Below are 23,402 nucleotides of genomic sequence, written 5' to 3' on the forward strand. Positions count from 1 at the left end.
GTCCTGCAAACCTCTCTTATAGCTCTAAGGTCAGGCCTTATGCATGATTTCAAGTAAAGTAAAGCCTGCAACCAAGGAGAAAAATTTACGATAGAAAAGTGTACCATTTCTTTATGCTACTTTATATTTTTTCTGTGTATGGTTTATCATCTTATCTTTTCACTGCGCTTCCAGCAATTCTTTGTAGGCATAAAATATTTCTACTGTGCAAGACAGCTTTTCAATCCAAGTTCCCTCCCCATTCTCTCTCTCTCTTTCCCATGCTCCTCAGCACAGAATAAGTTTGCAGACTGGCGCAGCAACAACAGAGGCTCCTCCCTTTCGGCACATCTGGAACAGTCGAAGAGTGGAGAGGCAGTCTATCTGAGTCTATTTGTATCTCTAGATTAAGCAGGACAAAGTCATACAATTGGATACCTTTCTCTTGCAGACTAAAAGTTCAGCTCCTCCACCGAACTTTTGACCGCTGCTTTTCTGAACACACCTTGGCGCTGCATTAACGCCACTCAGATCGGGGAGTCAAACTTTCCCGAGTTAAACTTTAACCAGTCCATCATCACTGGCTGACAGAACCGACTAACAGCAGGTAAGTAATGTTAATATATTAGAGTAAGAGGAAGACTGCTTAAGCTTCCTGCTTTCTGTTTGCTTCTTGCTGTATTTAATTTCCTAAACTTTCTGCCGATGTATGATGGGAAAAGCCCTCTGCCACACTGTAAATTTATTCTCCGTTAAGCTCTGGTGCAAGTGAGGTCTGAGGAAACGTCTTTGTTTGAAAAGCTATGATGTATTGAAGTTTAAAGAGGTATCACGTGCTAGTTTGGCTTGGAAGGCTTGCAGTTAAACAGTAACACAATGTGTTACAGTTTACAACAAAAACTAATCCAGTACACAAAGATCTTTAGGCAAAAAGGTGTAGAAGCTGAAGGAGAATACTGGGCAAGTCTTACTGATGTGAATCTAAGCCTAAAGCACACAAATGTCACATGCAGTTACATCTACTTCATGAACAAACTTCAGGATCTGTACTAATTTTACGCTCTTCACCTCTCCTTCACTCTGTTTTACGTCAGCGTTCCCGTACAACTGTCTGTAACCCCACATGCCTCAACTTGCAGGGCCACCATTAACATGTACCGGAATTCATCCTCAAGAATACTGCACAAATAACTGAGCGAAAACCTGGATTATTAAGCCAGCAATCATAAACCTATTTTTTCTCAGAAAAGTGCCCCAGTTTTAGATCTAAGTTATGGCTCTAATACCCCTTTCAGTCTGTCAAGGGAGAATACTCTTCATACCTTCCCTCACCTCTCTATGCATTTGCCTGTGTGGTCAGTTCTGTCCATCGATTCTGTATATCCTGTCAATCCTGTGAGATTACTAGTCACGACAAGTCAGAGCAGCCTTTATCTGTACAAATCTAAATACCTAGTGACAACACTTCCCCCATTTTTTTCTGTAATAAAATGTTTAGTCATATTCTTCAACATTTTTCTCACCTTGTGCTCTATGTACTTTATCCTGGGTCTGGGAACTAGGAGTTGGAGACTTTTTCACATCATGACACTCAGCTCCTGTCCAAGCTTCTACCCTCTTCTTCTGCTCCTCATTGATGGTCTTGCCTCCAAAATTGCTGTAAAATGACACAAAAGAGTTACATTGTTATTAGAGACTTCTGACTCAACTCATGTTTTCCTAGTTGGGCCACTGGAAAGTTCTAAAATGATATTTTTCTATCTGGTACAAAAACATTCCAGTCATTTCTGCTTTTATTGCCACTCAGTCTTGTTTCCAGGACTGTAGAATACATAAACTGCGAACCATTACATTAAATAATCCTGAAAATGCCCGTTGGTGACTGTGTGGCCGTTAATATGAATCCTCCCCAGCAGAACATTAATAGTCACGGCCTTTCACTTTACTCCATGTTTCACTTCTTGTACTTCTTCTGCTTCGATGCTGTTTCTCTGAACCTTACTCAGTTCAGACTTATGTGGCTACGCTAGTTGCTAGTTGTTTTTGAGTTGTATCCATCGTTTCAATTTCATTTTTTGTCACTTTAACTGACCCTGAACCCAAAGCTACGTGACAGCAGAAAGAACAAAGCCAAAGACTCTTATTGCACTTATTGTATGTAATAGACAACGTACAAAATAATTTTATACATGAAAATCCTGATAAATGTGTAGGTTAAGCTCTTATTATACTGTATAAAGAATTTATATTAAACACTAATGTATCAATACTGAATGAATCGCCTGGGATGATATTCACGTACAACCCCCGTTACATCCTAGAAATTATTCTGAGAAAACTGCATTACTTTTTCTTTGCATTCAATTATTCCCATATCTCATTAGGTTTCACCATCTGGCCTATGAATAAAGCTCAGTCATAGATTGAATCTGTTAGGGCTCACAATGATGGAAAGGCACTGTACAGCAGCAGCCAAACACAAACCGCTCAACCCATTACTTCACTCTGGGCTATGATGTAATATCATACCATGAGCTCATATTCACAGTAAGTACCACTGTGGTGTCAGCAGTGAAGCGGTGAGCAGTGTTTCATTTACTTTTGAAGAGAGAGAGACAATTTGGCATGGCCAGGTTTCTCTGGGTGAGCCACGGGATCTTATACTGCACTCTGTATTCTGACTTGCTAAAAGAAAAACATAAAAAACAGGAAGCGTGTCCAAGGGTGATAGGACAGGGCTTAGCTCCACCCACTTAAAAACAAATAACAAAGTTGACCCAGGGAGAGTAGCACCTTCTTCCTCAACATATTTCCTGCCTAATACAACACACGTGCAATCCAGATTAAGAGGCTTGCAGAAGTGAAGCACAACGAGACAGACAGACAGGCAGGGAGTAGATGGTGTGAGTCAGGGGCAGGGAGGTGGGAGGGTTTACAAGGTCAGGAATGTGGCTACACGAGAATGGACTGGGAGGGTCATGCTGGGACACACACTGGATAGAAAAACAGGCTGAATGCCAAGATTTTTTCACATCATTACAATTTTAAGACTCCTCAGAAAATCACATTTGCAAATATTTTCCACCCTGGCTGCCTCAAGTTTTAAAGAGAGAGCAACTTTCATCTCTTGCCCTTTAACATAGAAAGGAATTCATCTTTTTTCCCCCACTGCTGGCTTGCTGGCCCTTGTGCACTCAAGCTGGAGTGAAATTACAGTCTCTGGGCCTGGCTTGGCAAAGCTAAAATTGCAGGCAACCAAATATGGATATTTATATGGATTCCTTACAACAAAAACTCTTGTAAATGTGTTTGCTTGATGGTCATGTAACAGAATTTGTTAGTTTGTTGATCCTTTTGCTTTTCTATTTAAGGCCTAGTTCCACACTTAAATTAAAGGCCCTTAGTCCAGGTAAATAAAATAACATTCAAATTTTATGCCCTGGAAGACTTTTAGGATACTCTTAGCTGAAGCTTCTCTCAAGTTTTTCACTTTTTTCACCATTTAACCATCACTATCAGCCCCCCCACTGAAACATAGATAAAACGTTCTCGGTTGGACATATCTCTCTTTGAACAAGTGATTATCTTTATAGACAAGCTTTTGGAGAAAATAAAAAGTCCTCTACACATCAGACTAATCATTATGTGTGTGTGTGTGTGTGTGCGTGTGTGTATATCTGTGTTCATGTTGCATACATTACTACAGGATGCCATTAGGAGGAGGAAACAAGTGTGGCAGATGTAAGAAGACTGTTTACTTTGCAGAGGAGGTACTCTGTGATGGGCGGAGCTTCCACAAGTGCTGCTTCCTGTGCAGTGAGTCAACTCTTTGCTGCTTCCTGTGATTGTCAATTTGGAAACTACTGAACTTCTGTCACTTGTCATTATAGCCACAACCTAATGTGGACTGGTTTTCATATATTCCTAAAGACAAATGTATACATACATAGGTGGAGAGAGCAATAGCATCCTAATAGAAAATGTGTTTATATGGGACCATGCCTGGTTGCTAAATTGAAAAAATTGAAAAAAAAAAAACAAGACCAAGACAGTGTTGTTGAATTTCACATGCTGTAATACTTGTAAGCATGGGGGAAGCATGGCTGCTTTGCATCCGGGTCTATTACTCCTGGTAAATTTTCCTGTGTTCAATTTGAACCCTCTTTGATTCTCAGAGGCTGAAATTTGACATTTTCTGTAATTGAGTTAGATTTTTTTAAAGAATCTAACAAGCACCATTATAGTTGTGCTGCTACTCTTATATTCTATGTACTCTTTTTGTCTGGCCTGTAAGGCATGGGAATAACAAAAGCACACCAGCAAATACACTTACATACACTTACAGTTGAGTGAATTTTTTTCTCTACATCTTAAAACCATATGCATCACCTGTGAATTAAAAAGTTCTAATGTAAGTACATAACTATAAGAAATTACGTCCATTAAAAGAAATATCATGAAATAAACCACAAAGCCAAAGTTTCTCTTTGCCTTGAAAAATGTATGGGTTCATGGGGTTCTGAGTGATTTATTTTTGTTCCTGAGTTGTTATCAAACATTCCTGAGATGGAATTTAGATGAGAACATGCTTTTTAATAGAGCTGTTGCGTAAAAGGAAAACACTAGGGACTTATTTAAAAACAAGAATGTGCTATAAAGCATGTGCACAAATATGCAAAATAGTGATATATGGGTGTGTGTGTGCATGTGTCTGTTTGTGTAGTGGTGTGTGGGAAGAACTTGGACAGCACAACTGTTGCTGTTCATATGGATGAAATCTACTGCAAGGCATGCTACGGCAAGAAGTACGGGCCAAAAGGCTACGGTTACGGCCAGGGAGCAGGGACGCTCAGCACGGACAAGGGAGAGTCTCTGGGTATAACACATCAAGAGTGAGTAACACACCAACACACACACACACACTTCTTAATGTCTTTTGAAGGCACTTTATCCACGTTTTCGCTCTCTCTCCATCAGACCTGCTACTCATCGTCCTACCACCAACCCAAACCCATCCAAGCTGGCTCAGAAGTTTGGAGGGACAGACAAGTGCCCTCGCTGTAGCAAGTCTGTCTACGCTGCTGAGAAAGTGATTGGAGCTGGGAATGTAAGGGGAAAAATAAACAAACAAAAAAAAACACACAAGCATGTAAAAAAAATGCCCCTCTTAAAATGGATCTTCTCTTTATTTGCAGGCGTGGCATAAGGTTGGATGTTTCACCTGTGCTACATGTGGGAAGAGCCTCGAGTCGACCACGCTAGCTGACAAGGATGGCGAAATCTACTGCAAAGGTAAAACTTGACTGTCGTCACTTCCCATACATGAATGACTTCAAAGAAATCATAGTATTGCTACACAGTTACAGAGAAACCGTGTATCTGGTACTGAACAAGCCTTCTTCAACACACAATTGATCTGTCGTGGTTTAATGGCTGTCACAATTAACAGAAGACCCAGGTCCTGCAACTGTAACTCCAGACATAACCTCTAAACTGCTTAACCATACAAATACATGGGACCTAATATAAATATGTTTTCTAGAGCAAGTAGTTGACTTGCACTGTTGTGCAAATGCAAGTTTAACACTGTAGATGAAAAGGTTTTGTAATTTTCTAGCATTCGTTTTCTGACTTTGGTCTCTTATTAGAAACATAATAACATACACATACAACTATTTTCAATGCTGGTCCAGAGTGGTGAAGCCAGGCAGGTTGACCCATGTTGATCCATTCAGGCTGCATTTGTCTAAAACAGATAAAATGTAGGTGTTGCGTCATCAGCTGTAGCGTGGTGTGTAATGTAGTGTAACTACTAAAAGAGCAAGATTGCACAACTTAAACTGGGGGGGTGACCGGATGAAATACCAAAATTTCCATTCTTAACATAGACTTTGGCAAGGAAATTAACTGCTGTGTTTTGTTAGTGGCCTGTGAGCTGATGACTGAGTTGTAATAAACACAACAATACAGCAGAGGGCCCACTAACACAGAAAAATATCCTCAAGTACACAACAATAAAATTGTCAGGGATAACACAATATAGCTAACAAGCTTGTGACACTCCTTCCTTAAAGTCTTTGTCTATATTACATTGAGAACATACTGATCGTTTTGGCTCGGCCCTTCAAACAAATATTAATTAACATTACGGAGGTGAACTTCTTTGCCTACATAGCCTGCAGTGTTGCAGTCAGCTGACAAATAGGGAGAATACACCTGTCATTTTGATGTTTAGCATTTTTTCAGGGAGTTGGTTCATTTCATGTCACATTTTTTTTTTTTTCAAACTAACCTGGTGTATCTTATTGGATTTTATACTACGCCTAGTTTGGGACATTTTTAAACTTTATACATAAATTAGGGATATCATACATTGCTGGGTAGTTCATAAACCCTTTTCACAGCAGACATTTTCCCATATCTGTTATGGTTCCTGGTCTCACTGGGGTTTTTTGTGATCCCACCAGGGTTTTTGCAGTATTCACCAAATTAAATCTAAGACTTTTTAAGACATACACTCCACACTTTATTAGGAACACCCATACACATGCTTATTCATGCAATTAGCCAATCAGCCAATCATGTGACAGCACGAAAATCATGAAAATACAGGTGAGGACTTTCAGTTATTGTTCATATCAAACATCAGCATGGGGAAAAACATAATCTCAGCGACTTCTACTGTGGCATGATTGTTGGTGCCGGATGGGCTGGTTTGAGTGTTTCTGAAGCTGCTGATCTGGTATTTTCAAACACAACAGTCTCAAGAGTTTAGTTAAAATGGCGTGGAAAACAAAAAATATCCAGTGAGCAGTAGTTCTGTCGATGGAAACGCCTTGTTGATGAGAAAGGACAGAGGAGAATGAGCAGAATGGTTGGAGCTGACAGAAAGGCTATGGTAGCTCAGATAACCACTCTTTACATCTGTGGTGAGCAGAGAAGACTCTCGGAATGCACAACACGTTGAACCTTGAGGAGGATGGACGGCAACTGCAGAGGAACATGTGAGGGTCCAGTCCTGTCAGCCAAGAGCAGAAATCTGACGTTGCAGCAGGCACCAGCTCACCAGCCTGGTTTGATAAAAACTGGATTTCAGCTGAAGCACACAGATGCTAGGGTCTGAATTTGAATCCATGGACCCAATCTTCCAAGTGTCAACAGTCCAGGCTGGTGGTGGTGGTGTAATGGTGTAGGGATGTTTTCTTGGCACACCTTGGGCCCCTTAATACCAATACCAATCAATCATCATTTGAATGTCACAGTCTGAGTGCTGTTGCTTACCATGTGCCTCCCTTTATGGCCACAATTTACCATCTTCTAATGGTTACTTCCAGCATGATAATGCAGCATATCATGAAGCAAAAGCCGTTTCAAACTGGTTTCATGAACATGTCAACGAGTTCAGTGAACTTCTGTGGCCTCCCCATTTGCCAGATCTGAATCTAATAGAACACCTTTGGGATGTGTTAGAACGGGGAGACTGGCGGCATGAATGTGCAGCTGACAAATCTGCAGAAATGATGTGATGCAATCATGTCAACGTGGACCAGAATCTCAAAGCCATGTTTCCAGCATCTTGTGGAATCCATGCCATTAAGAAACGAGACGGATTTGAGGGCAAAGGGAGGAACTACCCAGTATTAGTATGGTGTTCCTAAAAAAGTGCTCAAGGAGTGTAGAATGTAATTCAATACCTGTTACACGGGTATATGGGTCGAAGAATGATGGAAAACAAACAATAAGGCCTAAAATGACTTCTTATGTACATTAAGTTATTGAAATTTGTATCAAATTTCTGTCAGTACTTCCCAGCTGTATATAACAATAACTCCTACTAATATAATTAATACGACCCAGACGCATGTATGGATTACTGAACAGACCCATGAGGCACGGGCCCGTGGGCCACAGCCTCTGTATGAAATGACATTTCAGATTTTTTGTTTTCAAGTCACGGTGCTCAGCTGGAAGACAACAAAGACAGGCAAAGCTATTCCGGAGACAAGACAACCACAAAGGCACACAGAACGATTTGCAGAATCTTCAAACACTCTTCTGTCTGATGAAAATAAGATTAACACGTAAACCAAGCTGCGACCCTTCAGAAAAACAAATAGTTAACAATAGTCCCATTTCTGTCCCAGTTTGTGCCTCTCATGCATTAGGCTGTATGTATCATCCAGTCACAGAGGAAACTATCGGCTCCTCTAACAAATAATGAACCAGTGATGTCTGATAAGCCCAGAAGGTCGTTTAAGATCACTTACTGCTGTTCTGGAGCTATGTCCAGAGTCCTCAAAGACTCCCATTCACGGTTAGAGTCTTTTTCGACGACGCGAAAACTCACAACAAAAACAAAAACAGAAACAACAACAACAACAACAACAACGCAATGCAGCGGTGGGCCAGTAAGTTTAGTGTTCACCTGCTGTGGATACATGACTGTGGAGAAGAAGATAACGGGTATAAAAAAGAACTTTTGATTTCCCTCTGCTGAAGACAACACTGAAGGTAGCCTGTGATTCACAGCATCCGGGTAACTCTAAGGGGAAAGCTCAGGTAAACTTAAATGACAATCTTTAGCGACAGATTCTCCGTTTTTCCGCACCGCTTGTGGTCGTGAATGGGTGTTAATACATAGTTATAAAGCCCCAACGTTGTTTAAAATCCACTTTCAGATTTGTGAAACCCTTATTTTATTTGTGAAGGCAAAAAAAAAAAAAAAGAGAGAGAGAGAGAGAGAAGAAAACCATTACTTTCTCCATCAAGACCACATCAGACCAGAACCACTTCAAAAACACAATATCTTAACTAGATTAACCCTGAGAAGCAAAATACTGTTTAAAACACAGTTTCAGATTTACCTTTTTTTTTTTAAAGTCTAAGTGTATTAGTTTTTGATCTAGACCTGATCCTGATGGGAAAAAGTGGTGAAATCGCCTTAGTTAGCTGGCTGTGACTCATAATGTGAATTATAAGACTATAAGACACGGTGTGATGTTGATACCAAAGCGTGTTTTTTTTTTTTTTTTTTTTACATCACCTTTCTCTCTTCCAGGGTGTTACGGCAAAAACTTTGGTCCCAAGGGATTCGGATACGGGCTGGGCGCCGGGGCGCTGGCGCACACTCAGTAGAGACCAGCGGGATCCCCGTTGGCTGGTTTCCAGAGCGCTGCACTACTGCCTTCCTCCTGCAGAGGGCGGACTGCCGCCAGTAAACATACACCTGACAATCACACGCTTGATTGAAAAGCTGCGATTTATAAACTGTACGGTCGAAAAGATACCACCATCTTAGTCGATTATTCGTGCTGTTACAGTAAATCTTTACCCCTGCACCATACTTATTACTCCATTACCTATCTACTCAAAGCTGCACTGCTATTTTGCACTATCTGCTCTCATTGAGTTGTAACATCCTCTTCTTATTGTGAGGCTGTTCTCCTCTCTGTACATGAAATCTCAGTATCGCAAGATTCACAACAGTCTGTGTAATACAGTAAATGCTGCTCGTTTCTATGTTACGCCTTCCAGACAGCATGGCAATCAATAAAATGGAAAGATAATGATTTTAGTGGCAGTTTTTTTCCGTAACCCGTGCAAAAAATTATAGAAGAAGATGTGAGTGAAACTGTGTGTTCATCTGTGAGTAAGGAACAGGGAAGAAAAGTAGTTTGGAGGGTGATGTTCTGTGTTTAAGTTTCACGAAAGGACACGTGTTCGTTGAATCCATTCCCCACATAACATTACAGTGACACACTGGGGCCGGGGCTGCGTGAGGTGAGTCTGGTATATTGTAAAAGTGGCAGAATCCATGCTTCACTCCACCCACAGAGCTCATCTGTCACATTAGAGCCATTTCACCATCAAGGATGTGAAGATTGACAAAAAGAATTTAAAACGCCGTCATTAAGCTTTCTCTCGTGCAGAGGCTACGGGGAATTGAAACCTCAGAGGAATCAGCAGGGCTTTGAAGTTTGTTTATGAAAACGTAACCAGTTTCTCCACTTAATGCTGCTTTTACCTTTGTGACATTCACGTTACTTTCAGCAGGTTCAGACACGGTATATACAGTATGGCACAGAAAAGGAAATGCCAGCCTCCAGCACTTCCTTGCTGATACACTAAACAAATGAAACGTTTAACAAACAGAGATGATTAGTAACTGACTGATAATTCATCCATCTACCTGCTCAACAAAAACATTTCTTCCCTGCACTTTGTTTCTCTCGCACTCACTCAAGTGCAATTACACATTAAAAATTTGACTCCTTTATCCACCCTTGCCTCCCACTCACATTCCAGCTCTCAAGGAGAGGCAGGAGAAAGCAGCTTGTCATAAACACTCTTTGGAGCTAAAATGGCTTTAACTAACTTGTTTCTTTGAGTTTCTTTAATAGTGACAAGTGTGTGTAGCAGCTTTTTTCCTGAGCAGGTACACTCGGACCTAAGGGGGAGCTGGGTTGAACCCACCTACCTGTATTTCTGTGAAAACAAAAACACCATTCACCGACTGACTCACACACACGCACACACACACGCACAAGCACACACACAGGCAGGGAATCTCGTCAACAGCCCGCCCGGATTTCCTCATGCCGTCACCGGGAGGAGGCGGTGTGCTATGGTTGAAAGGGGAGAAGGTCCACAGAAGAGCCGGGCATGTTCAAACATATCCAGGCAGACCAGCCTACCGAGCTCCACGGAGCACTGTCATCGCGCACGGGTTGGATTTAGTCACACAGACTATATGAGTTCTTATGTAGGCTGTCATTACCAATGCCGTAGCTCAGACCGATGTGTTTTGTTCCGTTTTCGTGTTTTTTTTTCTGAGGGACACATCACACTGATAACACACGAGATGTGCATTTAAGCGATTGGTCTTGAGACGCACCCCTGCTTAAGACTCTCAAGGTTTTGGCTCGGTCTGAGGACTGTGGCTCAGCGCGGCCATGTCTCTCCCGGCCAAAGTGATGAGAGACGGGCTGCTGGAGAAGCGCAGCAGCGGGCTCCTCCAGCTGTGGAAGAAGAAACGCTGCGTGCTCACCGAGGAAGGGCTGCGCCTGCACAGCTGCAAAGGCGGCGACGGTGATGCTCCAAGATTGGCGTGGACCTCCAAGGCCAAGGAGCTCCGCTTTGAGCGCATGGTCACGGTGGACTGCGTCGAGTACAAGCGGGGGCTGGTGTACTTCACCGTGGTCATGGCTACGGGGAAGGAAATTGACTTTCGGTGTCCCCAGGACGGCACGGCGTGGAACGCGGAGATCGCTTTGGCACTGGTGCGCTATAAGAACCTGCAGGCCGTGCAGACCGGGAGGAACCGACACCTGTCGTCAGCGCACCTGGGCAGCACTGGGGAGGATGAGGAGCTCTGAGGTAGGTCTTCCACGGGGAAGGTGAAAGGTGGAATAGACGCTTTTTGTCCTAAAATGTAGCCTATAGATTTGAGAGGGCTCTTCCATTCATTTACCGTATTAAGGCTTAAATGTTATTTTTGGGGTTTAGGGGACAGTGTAACACCACACCCTCCCGTAGCTCAGCGTGGGACATCTCAGGTACACTGTCGGAACCTACTTTGTGTCTCTGAGAGCGACAGTGAAACACATGTCAAAGCATCACTTAAACCCCTCAAGGGTAAAGGCATATTTTTTCCCTTCCAGCCAGAGGTTCTCAACCATTTGCTATCAAAGACTCAAAAGACTCCAAATAGTGCAGCAGTGGATATCTCCCCCTCTGTGGTTGAGTGGGGCTGCTAATGGCTGAAACAAGATGGTGCAGTGATTGGATGGAATGAAAACATCCAGACTCTTGGGGATGAGGTGTCACATGGCTGAGAAGCGAATAAGCCTCAGGTTACAATCATGCCAAAGGTTATTTACGAGTAGCACTTCAGTGTTTAGATGTTCCACCGTGGAGTCAAAGTCATGTCACTGTTTCCTTACAATGGTCATGGCTTTACCGCACCGCAGTCTCCTTGGGACACAAACCCACCCTCACTTGAAGACATAATTACGATGCAATACGAGCCTCCAAAATAACATCTGCCTGCCTCTCCCTCACTAGGCAGCCAAGTATTTTTAAACACACACACACACACAAATACACACATAGCCACCCCACACACACTCTTATGTATTTAACTGACATGAGGACAATTGACCATGTGGTTTCAACTGAGCTAAGTGCCCCATATATCTTTTCAGCTCTTCAATATTTAGGATGAAATCATGCCATCATATGACAAGAGTGTTATTGGCTGAAACTGGTTACTGAAATCTCAGATGTGCATGAACTGAGTGTGTAAGTCTGAACTATGAGCTCACAGTCCAGGAATCCCCAGCGATGCTTCCTTAAGAGAGCGGCAGTAGTGCCCAAATTAACTTAGTAGCTGTGGTAACAGTGTAATATAACTCACTACAAATGCACTTTGTAGAACACCATCAGCATCATCAGTGCCCAATGTAAAAAATGACAACTGAATATTAAAAATCTGCTTTTCTTTCCCAAGACTTTCTATTTTCCTGGGAGTAAACCAATCAGAGTGGAGAGGGGTAGAAGACACCAGATCCATCGGATTGATTCTGTGGTGCACGGCATGATGGGATATACAGAATGGCCATCAGTGACTATGGATTAATGGACTGAGAACAAGTGTTGCAGACACTCTTCTTGTATTCCTATGAGCTTATTTACACTGTCATAGAAAGCACAGGAATCTGAAATACTGTAACCATGGATATCTTTTTTTCTGTCATGACCCCATTTCTTGAGGTCAATGTGGAGATTGCTGCATAAGGAAAAGATGGCGTTGCTTGGACAGAAACTGTGGAGCCAGGACAATGTTTACACCTGTGCCTTGATGTTTCAAAAATGTCTCCTATTTTGGGTATATTTTCCCAGCAATTTCTAACATTGCTGAAACAGGAGTCACTTTGTTTCTTCAGTCTTACATTGGATAGAAACACATCGCCATTCGACTGGCTTTGAAAACTTTTGTAGACTGAACAGATCTGGATGTTTTTCCAAAGCTGAACATGAAGAACAAGTATTTTGCTCATATTCATTGCACATTGTATTCTATATATTTGCTGAAACCATGTATAGCATTATGCACTTAAAAAGACAAAATAAATTTTTTCAGTAATCCCAAAGTGCTGACATATTTTACCTAAGTTCCTATTCTCGTGCAATGCTTCAGTTCTATACACTGGAGCATATAATGTCTCTCAGAGCAAAACAGTCAGCTGCAATTTATTTTAGGTTCAGACCATTAATTGCTAAGCTCATGTGTTTCCAGTTGTGGTGTAACCACACTGTTATAGCCTCTGGAAAATACACACACCCCAGACACATGGACGCACGCACTGTGGCCAGGACACCTTTTGTTCTGAGCGGTGTGGACGACTAATGAGAAGCTGAGTGAGCCTGAGGCATGTGCACACCAAGATCCACCCACACACCCACACCCAGCATGAAATTCAGCAAGGTCTCAGCATCAGCAGACACTCGTTAGTAAGGACTAGCATATAATGTTCATTCAAGCTCTGTTTGTGTGTGTGTGTGTCAGGAATATGGCAGTCTGTGTATGAGCTGTGTGTGATTGTGGAGCTCAGTGCAGGTCACGGATAAAGGGCTGATTGTGAAGGGACTTCTCTCGTTGCTATGGAAAACCCCAAAGCTAGCCACACCGCATGAGTCAGCAAGGGGGCCAGGAGCGCTGCAGGGAAAGAGACACCCAGTGATGGATCATTTTACTGAACATTGTGTGTGTGTAGGCAGGTGTAAATACACAGAATACTGAATGTGAAGGAGAACTGTGGAAAAATGTGAGTGTGTATGTGCTCGTTTGTGGTTATGTGCAGTGCGTCCTAAAACTCCAGTCCTACAGAGTTTGTGTGCTCACACTACTCAGTGGAATGCCCTTTCTAAACATCATGTCCAGGGGATCTGGTTTTCTCAGCAGATAAACACACACACTGACCTGCAATTTCATAAACCAAATGCTTGAACACGGGCCAATCTAGAGTTGATTGCATATTTGTCAGAACAGGACTGACAATGTTTGCCTTATTTTGACACCGATGTTGTCGCGAAAAGGGCAGTCCCCTGATAAGCTGGTCAGTGCTTGTAGAAACAGGAAATGCATGTGCATACTTCTTTGACCAGGACTCAAAAATAATCTTCAAAATGCTGCTGAGCTGCTGTCTGCTGTGTGAGTGTTAAACCACTAGAGGTCTGTCTCTCTCCTGTTAAGTGGAGAGAAGTTCCTGCATGGCTCTGTGTGTGGGCGAGACTTCCTTGGTGGTTTGCACATCTAGGTCTTTGGTAAGTCTTAATGTAGTGCAGGATTCTTTTTGCTTTATGATTAAAACTAACTAAGCCAACATCTCGGTTGTCTTGTGTACGTAATTTTTATCATGAGTATATATGTGTGTGTGTGTGTGTGTGTGTGTGTTTTTATGTGTGTGTGTGTGTGTGTGTGTGTGTGTGTGTGTGTGTGTGTGTGTGTGTGTGTTTTTCATCCCACTAACATATACTTTACCCCCTCCTAACTAGTTATAAAGTTGAAATACCATATCGATGGGAAATCTCTCATAGTTTTTCTTCTTGAAAGTTCTTGGAATTTGTTGGATCTTGATCTGTTAACTCAGATGTGCCACATTCTCACAATATTCACTGTATTTATAAGCATTGAATTTGATCTACAGTCTAGAAAAAGGTAAAGCCAAAAAATCTCAGCAGACAAAAATTAGACAGCTTGAAAAACCCAGCAGAAGTGGAAAAAAAAAATACAGGAAATATAAACAAAAGAACAACAAAAGCAGAACTGTCTTGTTAAAATATGCATGAAATGAAAAGTATCATGATAACATCTTATAAATGGCATCATGGCAATTTGGTCATTACCACAATAGTACAGTAAAAATCCCATCACCTGTTAGCATAATAAAACAGCCCAGTTTAATAGCTAGGAAAACTAAACACTGAGCATACACCTTGAACTTTTAAAAAATATTTATTAAATGCACATCATGATATATGCTCCCAATACTTTTTGTTGTAGAAAATGCACCACATCATATAAATGTGACACTGTCGTGATGGTGCATCAGAGAACAAATTACAAAATTCCCTTAGTGACAATCCCTTTGAAAAGAAGAAAATTCCTCAAACCGTCATCATGACACGTAACATGACATGTCCGTATAGTTTTTTCCATCATGGTACAATGCTGTACCTCACTGAAGAACATTGCTCTCTTGGACTGAGCCTTCCAGGTCGAATGTCCTCCCAGGCTAAAATGTGCCCCGCAAACTGTCCCTACTCAGGTCTATTCATTTGCAGATGTTAAGGTCTAAAAAGCCTTTTTGACCATGTAAATTGCAGCTAAATTTAAATATTTACTTTGGGAATTTGACTCTTAGATGAAACATGAGCATTTTGTATGTGTCTCAACTCATTACAATTGAAAATGTAGGTCTGTGTATCACTATGTTTGCAAATCAGAGGTGGAAAAACACCTTATCAGTAAGCATTAACAGCTTTAATTTAGTATTGCATATTTGTCAGTCATTTGGAAGTATAGCAGCTGCCAATCCTGTGTTTTGAATTTTGTTGGTGAGGCTACCCTTTCATTTTCATTTGGGTCGCAGGCGGTGTCCTGAAGTTTCATTTTGTCTGTCAAGAGTGTTTGTCTGGGAGGCTTAATACAAGGCCAAATTTTCCCAAGGGTGTCCTTACAAGCATCACTTGCATTTTGATCTGGCCGTTGAGATTTAGGTATGGGTAAACAAGAGTCTACACTGACACTGGCAGAGCTGTAAGCCTGTACTTAGGCACAGCAATACTTTGAACCTAATGCTAATGTCCGCCTGCTAACATCGTCAAATGATAATGTTAACATGCTGGACTTTTAGCAGGTACACTGTTCGCCGTGTTAACTATCTTAGTTTAGCATGTTAGCACGTTAGCACAGTTAACATTTGCTAATTAGCAATTAACACAAAGTACTTCTGAGGCTGATGGAAATGTCATTAGTCTTGCAGATGTTTGACTGTAAACAAAAGTACTGGACAAAGTGAAATTTTGACCTGAAGATGGCACTAGAGTACGAGTCAAGTGATCATCATAATCCTTTGGATTAATAATTTGAGAACCACTTATGTTTCTACAAAATTTACTGGCAATCCATTTATTAAATGTTGAAATATTTCAGTGGATAACAAAAAAAAAAAAAAACTGCAGCAGGTGCTGAAGGAAAAGTCAGGGGATCACCAAAGTCACTAGGATTCATCTTCTGGGGACCATGCATGTCTGTACAAAATGTCATTGCAATGCATCAAATAGTTGTTGAGATATTTCAGGCTGGACAAAAATGATGGACCGATAGACCAAAGTTGCCATCCCTAAAGACATGCCACTACTGTGGCTAAAAATAATGTATAACAACATAGAGGACTGCAGTCATTGTGACTTCTTTGTCTTCCAGCACCTCCTAAGTATCTGCTTTCTTCTCACATTTTAATTTAGTTTCAGTTCCCTTCTTAGACAATCTTTGAGCAGTAGGAACATTACAGACTCTTGCCTGTAGTTCATCATCTAATTTGCATTCATCCTCCTGCGTTGTGCGAGGCCAAAGCTTCAGGCTGTAACTGCTGGGCCCTGGTTTATAATAAATCTGCGGGAGACAAATGGACAGAGCAAGATTAGACAGTAAGAGAGATGGGCTCGACTAATAATAGCCTCCACTAACAAGAGAGAAAGAGAGAACGAGACAATGGGTGGTGCAGTTAAATAGAGAGACAGCAAATTGTTGGCCTCATGTTTGATCTGTCCATCCTGCCTCTGCTGTCGCATCTATCTCCTGCTTCTGACACTGGTAAGGTCCCTTCATGATATGGTCTATAAAGCTTTTCAGGTGTGGTGTTCTTCCTTTTGTGCATATATGGTACACAAACTGAATGAATAGGAGTTTAAATAGATATACATTTGTCTGGTCCAACCATTTATTTGCTGACAATATGCCTTGTAGACTCTAACAAAATCTTCAAATAATTCTGGATTTAATTGTTTATATAATGGAAATGTAGTTGCCTTCAAACAGATCTAGCAGAAGTGCAGACTGCTTTTCTTTGAGGGGGATCATGGTACAGTATATAATATCAGTCCAGTAAACAGGGACATTAATAGAGGTGTACAAAACTTTGAAGTATTTTAATGTAATTTTGTTAGTAGCATGATTTAGACCTTGGGGCTGTAACGCTTCCTAAACCATAACTGCATTAACCAGAACACTCGGATTAACTGAAGTAATACAAACTAGGTGGTTGAAATCTGTAGCCAGAGCAGCTCTGTTCAAATCCAAGGCTGACATGAACTTTCCAGAAAAGTTTGGGCTGTTTTTTTGCATTGCCAAGTTGGCTGCACCACAGAGGCTCATAAGCATCCATGAGCTACTGGTGGTAAACCCCTGATCCAGGCTGGGCACCCCAGAGAACAATCACCCTCCACAGCTGTCTATCAGATGTCCCCTGGTCTATTTGGGGAGCCAGACCACTCTAAATTCCTCTCTCAGATAATCCTGAGGAGAAAGATGGGGATGAGAGACGGGAGAGTTGGATGAGGGATGGCTATCAGTCTGGAATTTTCCTAATCCGCTGGAGCAGCTTGTAACCCCATCATGCTGGGAGGTCTTAGGTGACGTTATTCGCAACTCAAACCAACTTGTAAAATGAGAGAGGGACATAAAGAGAGAAAAGATGAGATAATGTTAGGCAGAGAGGGGGTGAGTGCTGTTAATTGTTTGTCGATTTGATAAAGGCCAGGAGGGCATGAGACTGAGGGTGAGGAGGGGAAGATACAGTGATGACAAAAATGAAAACAATACTATAGGGATGAGTTGACAAGACGAATTAAGTAACTTAAAATGCAGTCTCACCTAAAGCCCTGTTAAATGTGTCACACTTTTCATGTTCTACATTTGGTAGACAATATTCCCCGGGTGAAGCTCCACTCCACAGTCAGCAAGGTCTGAGAATTCCTCTGAAAAACTGAGACAGTGACTCCTGGAAAGACATGCTGCTGTTGAGTTGCTGTAATGTAAATTTTAGATGCACCACAAACGAAATTCTATACACCTGTCAAAACCTCAATGGCCTTAATACTAGACTTACAGCTGGATTTAAGGATGCTAAGGATGTCTTTTTTTCCCCCCGTTTTGTCCCACATTAATTTTAGCTTTGTATTTCAACATTTTATCCATTGCATTGCATTACGTTTAGCTGACGATATTTATCCAACTATTTCAATTGTATATCAATAACTTTAACCTGACTTTTTTAACTATTTACTTTTAGCTGTATATTTTAACCATATATTCATTATTTTCATCTAACTATTTCAACCGTTTATCTATATTTTTAGCTAACTGTTTCAATATCTCTGCTTGCTTGCTAACTAGTTTTCATGTATAAAACAGGGTGTTCAGTGTTATGGCTGACTCAGAGCGTATATATGGTGTAGATACATAACTTTTAAAATCAAATTTTAATATCTATTTTTTCAAATTAGTTGAGCTACTCCGCAATCTTTCCACAGACCCCAAAAATAACTCTTCAAGTACCCTCTGTGAAGCTATGATGTTTCCACAACAAATTTCCAGTGTTTTTGGAAAGTCCCGCAGTGTTACACAGAATATAGATGCAGGGATTTTTCTTTTGCGAGCCATGAAAAGCAGAGGCCACACTTCTATAATGTGTGACAATCAAGCGTCAAGAGAGTGTTGACCAGCGGGAGGGTGGAAGTCAATGTGAAGAGTTCTCTATGATTGGCCTGCTTACAGCTTACATATATTGTAACTGACTCCACATTCTGAGAGAGGGCTCATAGAAAATTGCGGAAAGATGATCTGGCCCTCCAAAAGCCGATGAACAAACACTGACAACTGTTCAATGTGTGTGTGAGTGTTTGTGTCTAATCTCATCTGTCTCCCCTCCAGTGAGATCTCATCAGCAGGATGCCTGAGCATGTGTGAGTGATCAGCCTTTGTGTTCTTATTATAGACTATTTACTCATTCACACACATAGACACACATACAAAACACATATTTTGCAGGTTTAGGTATTATCTCTAAACTTTTGTCTTTCCTCCTTTAAATCTTGTCCATCCTTCTTTAACAGGCAAGAGGTAAGTCCAATTTACCATTGACTGTTACAAAACGTTCTCTTATTGCCAAAAATATTCCACAGCGGCAATTCAGATGTTATGTTGTTGAAGCTGCAAGTGACGTACTAACATTTTAATTGTGTTGGCAATGTCCTGAATCATGTTCTCTATCCAGAGGAAGCCAAAGATCTCAGCTTCAAGGAAGCTTATGCTCAAGGTGGGAGAGCTCATGATTTTACATTTTTCTGTAATTCACATGTTTAACCAGAGGAGAGCAGCAGAGGTCATGTTGTCTGTAGCTGTACAGTTACATGTCTTGTGATATTCAGATAAGCCTGAATATCCAGAGTATGTACTGCGAGACCTGAAGATTTCATTTTGTATCTAAAAAACCGCTTTAGCAGATAAGAGCATCCTGTAATACATTATCATATTATGTTTATTCATGTCTGTGCAGAGTCTGATGGTGGCAAAGGCCAAGGAGGAATTGGAGCAGGAGATCCTTGTAAAAGAGGAGGAGAAACAGAAGTATCTAGTAGAGAGAGCTCCTCCTCTAAACACCAGCGGACTGAGCCTTGCACAGCTACAGGTAACTTGTCCACAAGTTCTCAGAATTCTCCCAGTCCTCTCTCCGCCCACTTCCCAGAAATTCAAAACCAGTAAAAGCTGCTGTAGAAGTTGCATCTCCCACGCAACTGCAGGCCATTTTTATCCAAGCTGATCGATAACAAACATGGATCTTCTCAAGAACTGTGCCCGTGTCTCTCCTTTGCCCACTTAATTAAAATCAATAAACCTCCAAATTTTAATTTTTTTTTTAAATTCAGTCAAGTCTCTCAAATGAAGGGAATCCATGGCATTATAGCTCATTTATATATATTGCCTCTAATGATTATATTCTAAAAACTGAAACTTTTCCAAATGCATGAATTTGAAGTTGCTCTGGAAATCAGCTAAATCAGCCGTTCCAAAAGTATCAGTCTTATAACATACATTCATTATTTTTAACTTTGATGTGTATGTTTTTTGTGCATGTATATGTATAGGATCTCTGCAGGGAGCTCCATGCTAAAATAGATGTGGTAGATGAGGAGCGATATGACATTGAAGCCAAAGTCATGCTCAACACACGTGAGGTGGGTATATTCTATTTTCCCAGCCCATTTCCCTGTGTTATAGATAGAACTCAGCATGTAAACATCTTTATAAATGTGACATCTTAAAAAGCCTGCTTTTATGATGCAGAAGAACTGTCACAGTGAGAAACTCTTACAGTTCTTTGTCCCTGGCCCAGATTAAAGATCTGAACATCAAGGTGTTAGACCTCAGGGGGAAATTCAAGAGGCCTAATCTTCGACGTGTTCGTGTGTCTGCTGACGCCATCCTCCGTTCGCTGCTGGGCTCCAAGCACAAAGTCTCCATGGACCTCCGAGCCAACCTCAAGTCTGTCAAGAAAGAGGACACCGAGAAGGTGTGTGCAGAAGTTTAAAAAAAAGAAAAGAAAAACACACACAGATACATAACACAATCAAACCCACCCAAGCAAGCTGTGTACCTTCCTTAGGGCAAGCATGCAAGGTAGCTATGAAGTTCCAGCTACACATATGACATCAACACACTGTAGGGCAGGGACTGTGTGTGTGTTTGTGAGAGAGGAAGTGCAGTAGACAAAACACAGAAGTGTAGCTTTTGTGACTGGTTTTGCTATCTGGTCTGTGTGTGTGTGTGTGTGTGTGTGTGTGTGTGTGTGTGTGTGTGTGTGTGTGTGTGTGTGTGTGTGTGTGTGTGTGTGTGTGTGTGTGTGTGTGTGTGTGGGTACATGTGCTGATTAAGTGGTGGTGGTGGCGCTGTGTATCTGTGTGTGTGCTTGAATAGATGCTTGCGTCTCTGGGTGTAGTAGGAACTGTGAACCAGTTATACAAGTACAGTCATTCATAGGGGGTTCCCAGTTGACAACATGGGTCTCAAAAGCTTAGTCACAACAAAAACTTCTGATCCTGTTCTAGTTAAGTCTCTTTTTAAAAAAAAAACAACAAAGACTGTTCTCATTCTTTTATGACCACCTAGTACGTCATCTATCTCTGTACTTTATCTATCTGCAGAAGAGGCCAGTAGAAGACAGTGACTGGAGGAAGAATGTGGAGGCCATGTCAGGGATGGAAGGAAGGAAGAAGATGTTCGATGCTGCTAAAGGTCCTGCCCAATGAACACAGAAGGTGGGATGGTGCCACATGAACACCAGCACTCCTCCTGCATCTGACTTGATATTGTTACAGTTTTTATCAGCTTCTGCATTGTTTGTCTCATGCTCTCACCTTTGGGTATGCTCCTGCACTGGAGGTGAGAAGATGTCCCCAACCTCCCAAAAGGTTTTTGTCCTCTTCTGTTTGCTGTTCATTGACGAGGTGTTAAAATGACTATATCTACATATGTGCCATGTATAATTATTAATATCATTAACATTACTGATATTGCACCAGAACCCCAGTTATATACGCTTCTTGTGTTTTCGCAGAAATGTGCATCTTGTATCTCTAATAGACAAATGTGGATAGTATCGTTGCTTCATCCGCAGGCCTAATGATATTATAGCCAATGATCTGGCCAAATGAAATTGAATATTTAATACTCTTGCTTGGGGATAAACTGTAAGCATGGGTTGTGGTTTTATGAACAGTAACAAAATAATGTACACTTCACCGAATGTATTTACATGAAAACTGACACAGCAATAAAACACACACACTTAATCTAATTTTCTTTGTGCTTTCTTCTGTGCAAATGTGTGCTCAATGAACAATGGCTTTAGTTAAATTAAAAAAGAAATCTGTGAGTCTTCAATACACTAAGGTGACAGTCTTCTCGTTACAGCTGTCTTCCCTTTGTAGTAGTGCAAGCTTCATACGTTAGAGATACAGCATAAATATCATTCTTCCACTTTACACACTAAGTCGATATAGAAAAATTCCGGCGCACACACAGATAATCTTTCAGGCTGTTAACCGCCACTGGGCCCAGCAGTAGCATCTGACATTCGTGCTGTATATAGGCCAGACACAGGCCGAGGACCCAGGTGTATATCGGGCCAGATGAAACACAAATTTGTGGCCCAGGTATTTGCCAGAATAATCTCACTATCTGGGATACCTTTGGTAAGAGGACTAAGCACTAAATCAAACAGGATTCTTACCACTCCCACCTGGGCTCAACAGAGACTTTGCTCTGTCACAGCCACTAAAACACCTTACAGAATTAAAGGCTGCACTGCCTCTAGAGTTTTTGCCCATGCTGGGAGCATGTCTCAGCTGGGCAGTCCCTCAGCTGAGTCTAAAATGTCTCAACAGCTATTACATGAATTGCCTTGGAGTTCATCAACCCCCAAATGAAATATGGTCCCTGCTAGTAAAATGCTGGCATTCTTCTTGTTCAAAGCACCACTGTGCATACAGCTTATGTCTGTGGATTGTTGTTTTTTATTAGAGGAATGTAGAAAAATTAACAAAACGAAACTCAGACTCTAAGAAATCTACCTGCTCACAGAGTTTACACGTCAAGTTGCACATCTCTGCTGATATGCTTATGTCTGCCAGCTGTCTGCAACTGTAAAACAGTCCTCTCTTGCCGCAGTCTGTTTTGCATACTCATAAAGCACACTCCGAAAAGGGCTTCCATAATGGTACTGAGATCATTACCACCTTATCCCAGTGGATGCAAAGAACCTGAAGAGCCATTTTTCCCTCATGGGTGGAGGGAAAGTCTGTTTCGCTTCCATTTATTTATGTGGCCAGGTCTTCCCCGAAAATGTAAGGCTGATTTTAGGTTTAGGTGCAGTAACACATTTCAACACTGCATGTCAACACACTGGTACAAACGCACACAGAGACAGAAAGTTCACGCTTCAGTGCTTCGAATGAAACTGCACCGATGCATGCATTGTTTCTTTGGCCAGGGAGTGACAAGCAAATTGCTTCCATAAGATAGCATCTTAATGGTACATGCTATAAGCCAGTCTTCTCCAAATATGAGTGGAGCAGGCTCATGTTTGCACATGCACAAAAGAAGGAGGAATCTGGATGAGAATCAAGCATTTCACTATATCAGTAATGATGATAGCACCTCGTCCTTTTTATTGTGATCTCATCACAGAATGCACAGAATTCAGCAGGTACAGGTGTGGTATAAAAGCCAGGTGAAGTGGAGAGCGTCTGTGTGTGTGTGTGTGTGTGTGTGTGTGTGTGTGTGTGTGTGTGTGTGTGTG

At 41.5% G+C, this 23,402-nt stretch overlaps 3 protein-coding genes across 4 annotated transcripts; all 3 read left to right on the top strand.

Moving 5' to 3' along the window:
- Window positions 1-294: 294 nt before the first annotated feature.
- Window positions 295-10,317, top strand: csrp1a (cysteine and glycine-rich protein 1a). Its single transcript, XM_040152031.1, has 6 exons — window positions 295-586; window positions 3,686-3,795; window positions 4,703-4,871; window positions 4,957-5,086; window positions 5,175-5,271; window positions 9,038-10,317. The coding sequence occupies exons 2-6, from the start codon at window positions 3,687-3,689 to the stop codon at window positions 9,112-9,114; spliced, it is 582 nt and encodes a 193-aa protein (XP_040007965.1). The 5' UTR covers window positions 295-586; window position 3,686; the 3' UTR covers window positions 9,115-10,317.
- Window positions 10,318-10,331: 14 nt separating this feature from the next.
- Window positions 10,332-14,320, top strand: phlda3 (pleckstrin homology-like domain, family A, member 3). Its single transcript, XM_040152035.1, has 2 exons — window positions 10,332-11,355; window positions 12,488-14,320. Exon 1 carries the CDS (start codon window positions 10,932-10,934, stop codon window positions 11,352-11,354), a length of 423 nt encoding a protein of 140 aa, XP_040007969.1. The 5' UTR covers window positions 10,332-10,931; the 3' UTR covers window position 11,355; window positions 12,488-14,320.
- Window positions 14,273-21,899, top strand: tnni1a (troponin I type 1a (skeletal, slow)). 2 transcript variants are annotated; one of them, XM_040152034.1, is made up of 8 exons: window positions 14,273-14,304; window positions 18,977-19,008; window positions 19,159-19,165; window positions 19,320-19,361; window positions 19,602-19,733; window positions 20,191-20,280; window positions 20,439-20,615; window positions 21,247-21,899. In XM_040152034.1, exons 2-8 carry the CDS (start codon window positions 18,995-18,997, stop codon window positions 21,349-21,351), a joined length of 567 nt encoding a protein of 188 aa, XP_040007968.1. In that variant the 5' UTR covers window positions 14,273-14,304; window positions 18,977-18,994; the 3' UTR covers window positions 21,352-21,899. The 2 variants fall into 2 exon arrangements, with proteins under 2 accessions (XP_040007968.1, XP_040007967.1); XM_040152033.1 differs by lacking the exon at window positions 14,273-14,304 and adding an exon at window positions 16,812-16,858.
- The last annotated feature ends 1,503 nt before the right edge of the window (window positions 21,900-23,402 follow it).

This window comes from Xiphias gladius, chromosome 18 (assembly GCF_016859285.1).
Source record: "Xiphias gladius isolate SHS-SW01 ecotype Sanya breed wild chromosome 18, ASM1685928v1, whole genome shotgun sequence".
Classification (NCBI taxonomy): domain Eukaryota; kingdom Metazoa; phylum Chordata; class Actinopteri; order Istiophoriformes; family Xiphiidae; genus Xiphias; species Xiphias gladius.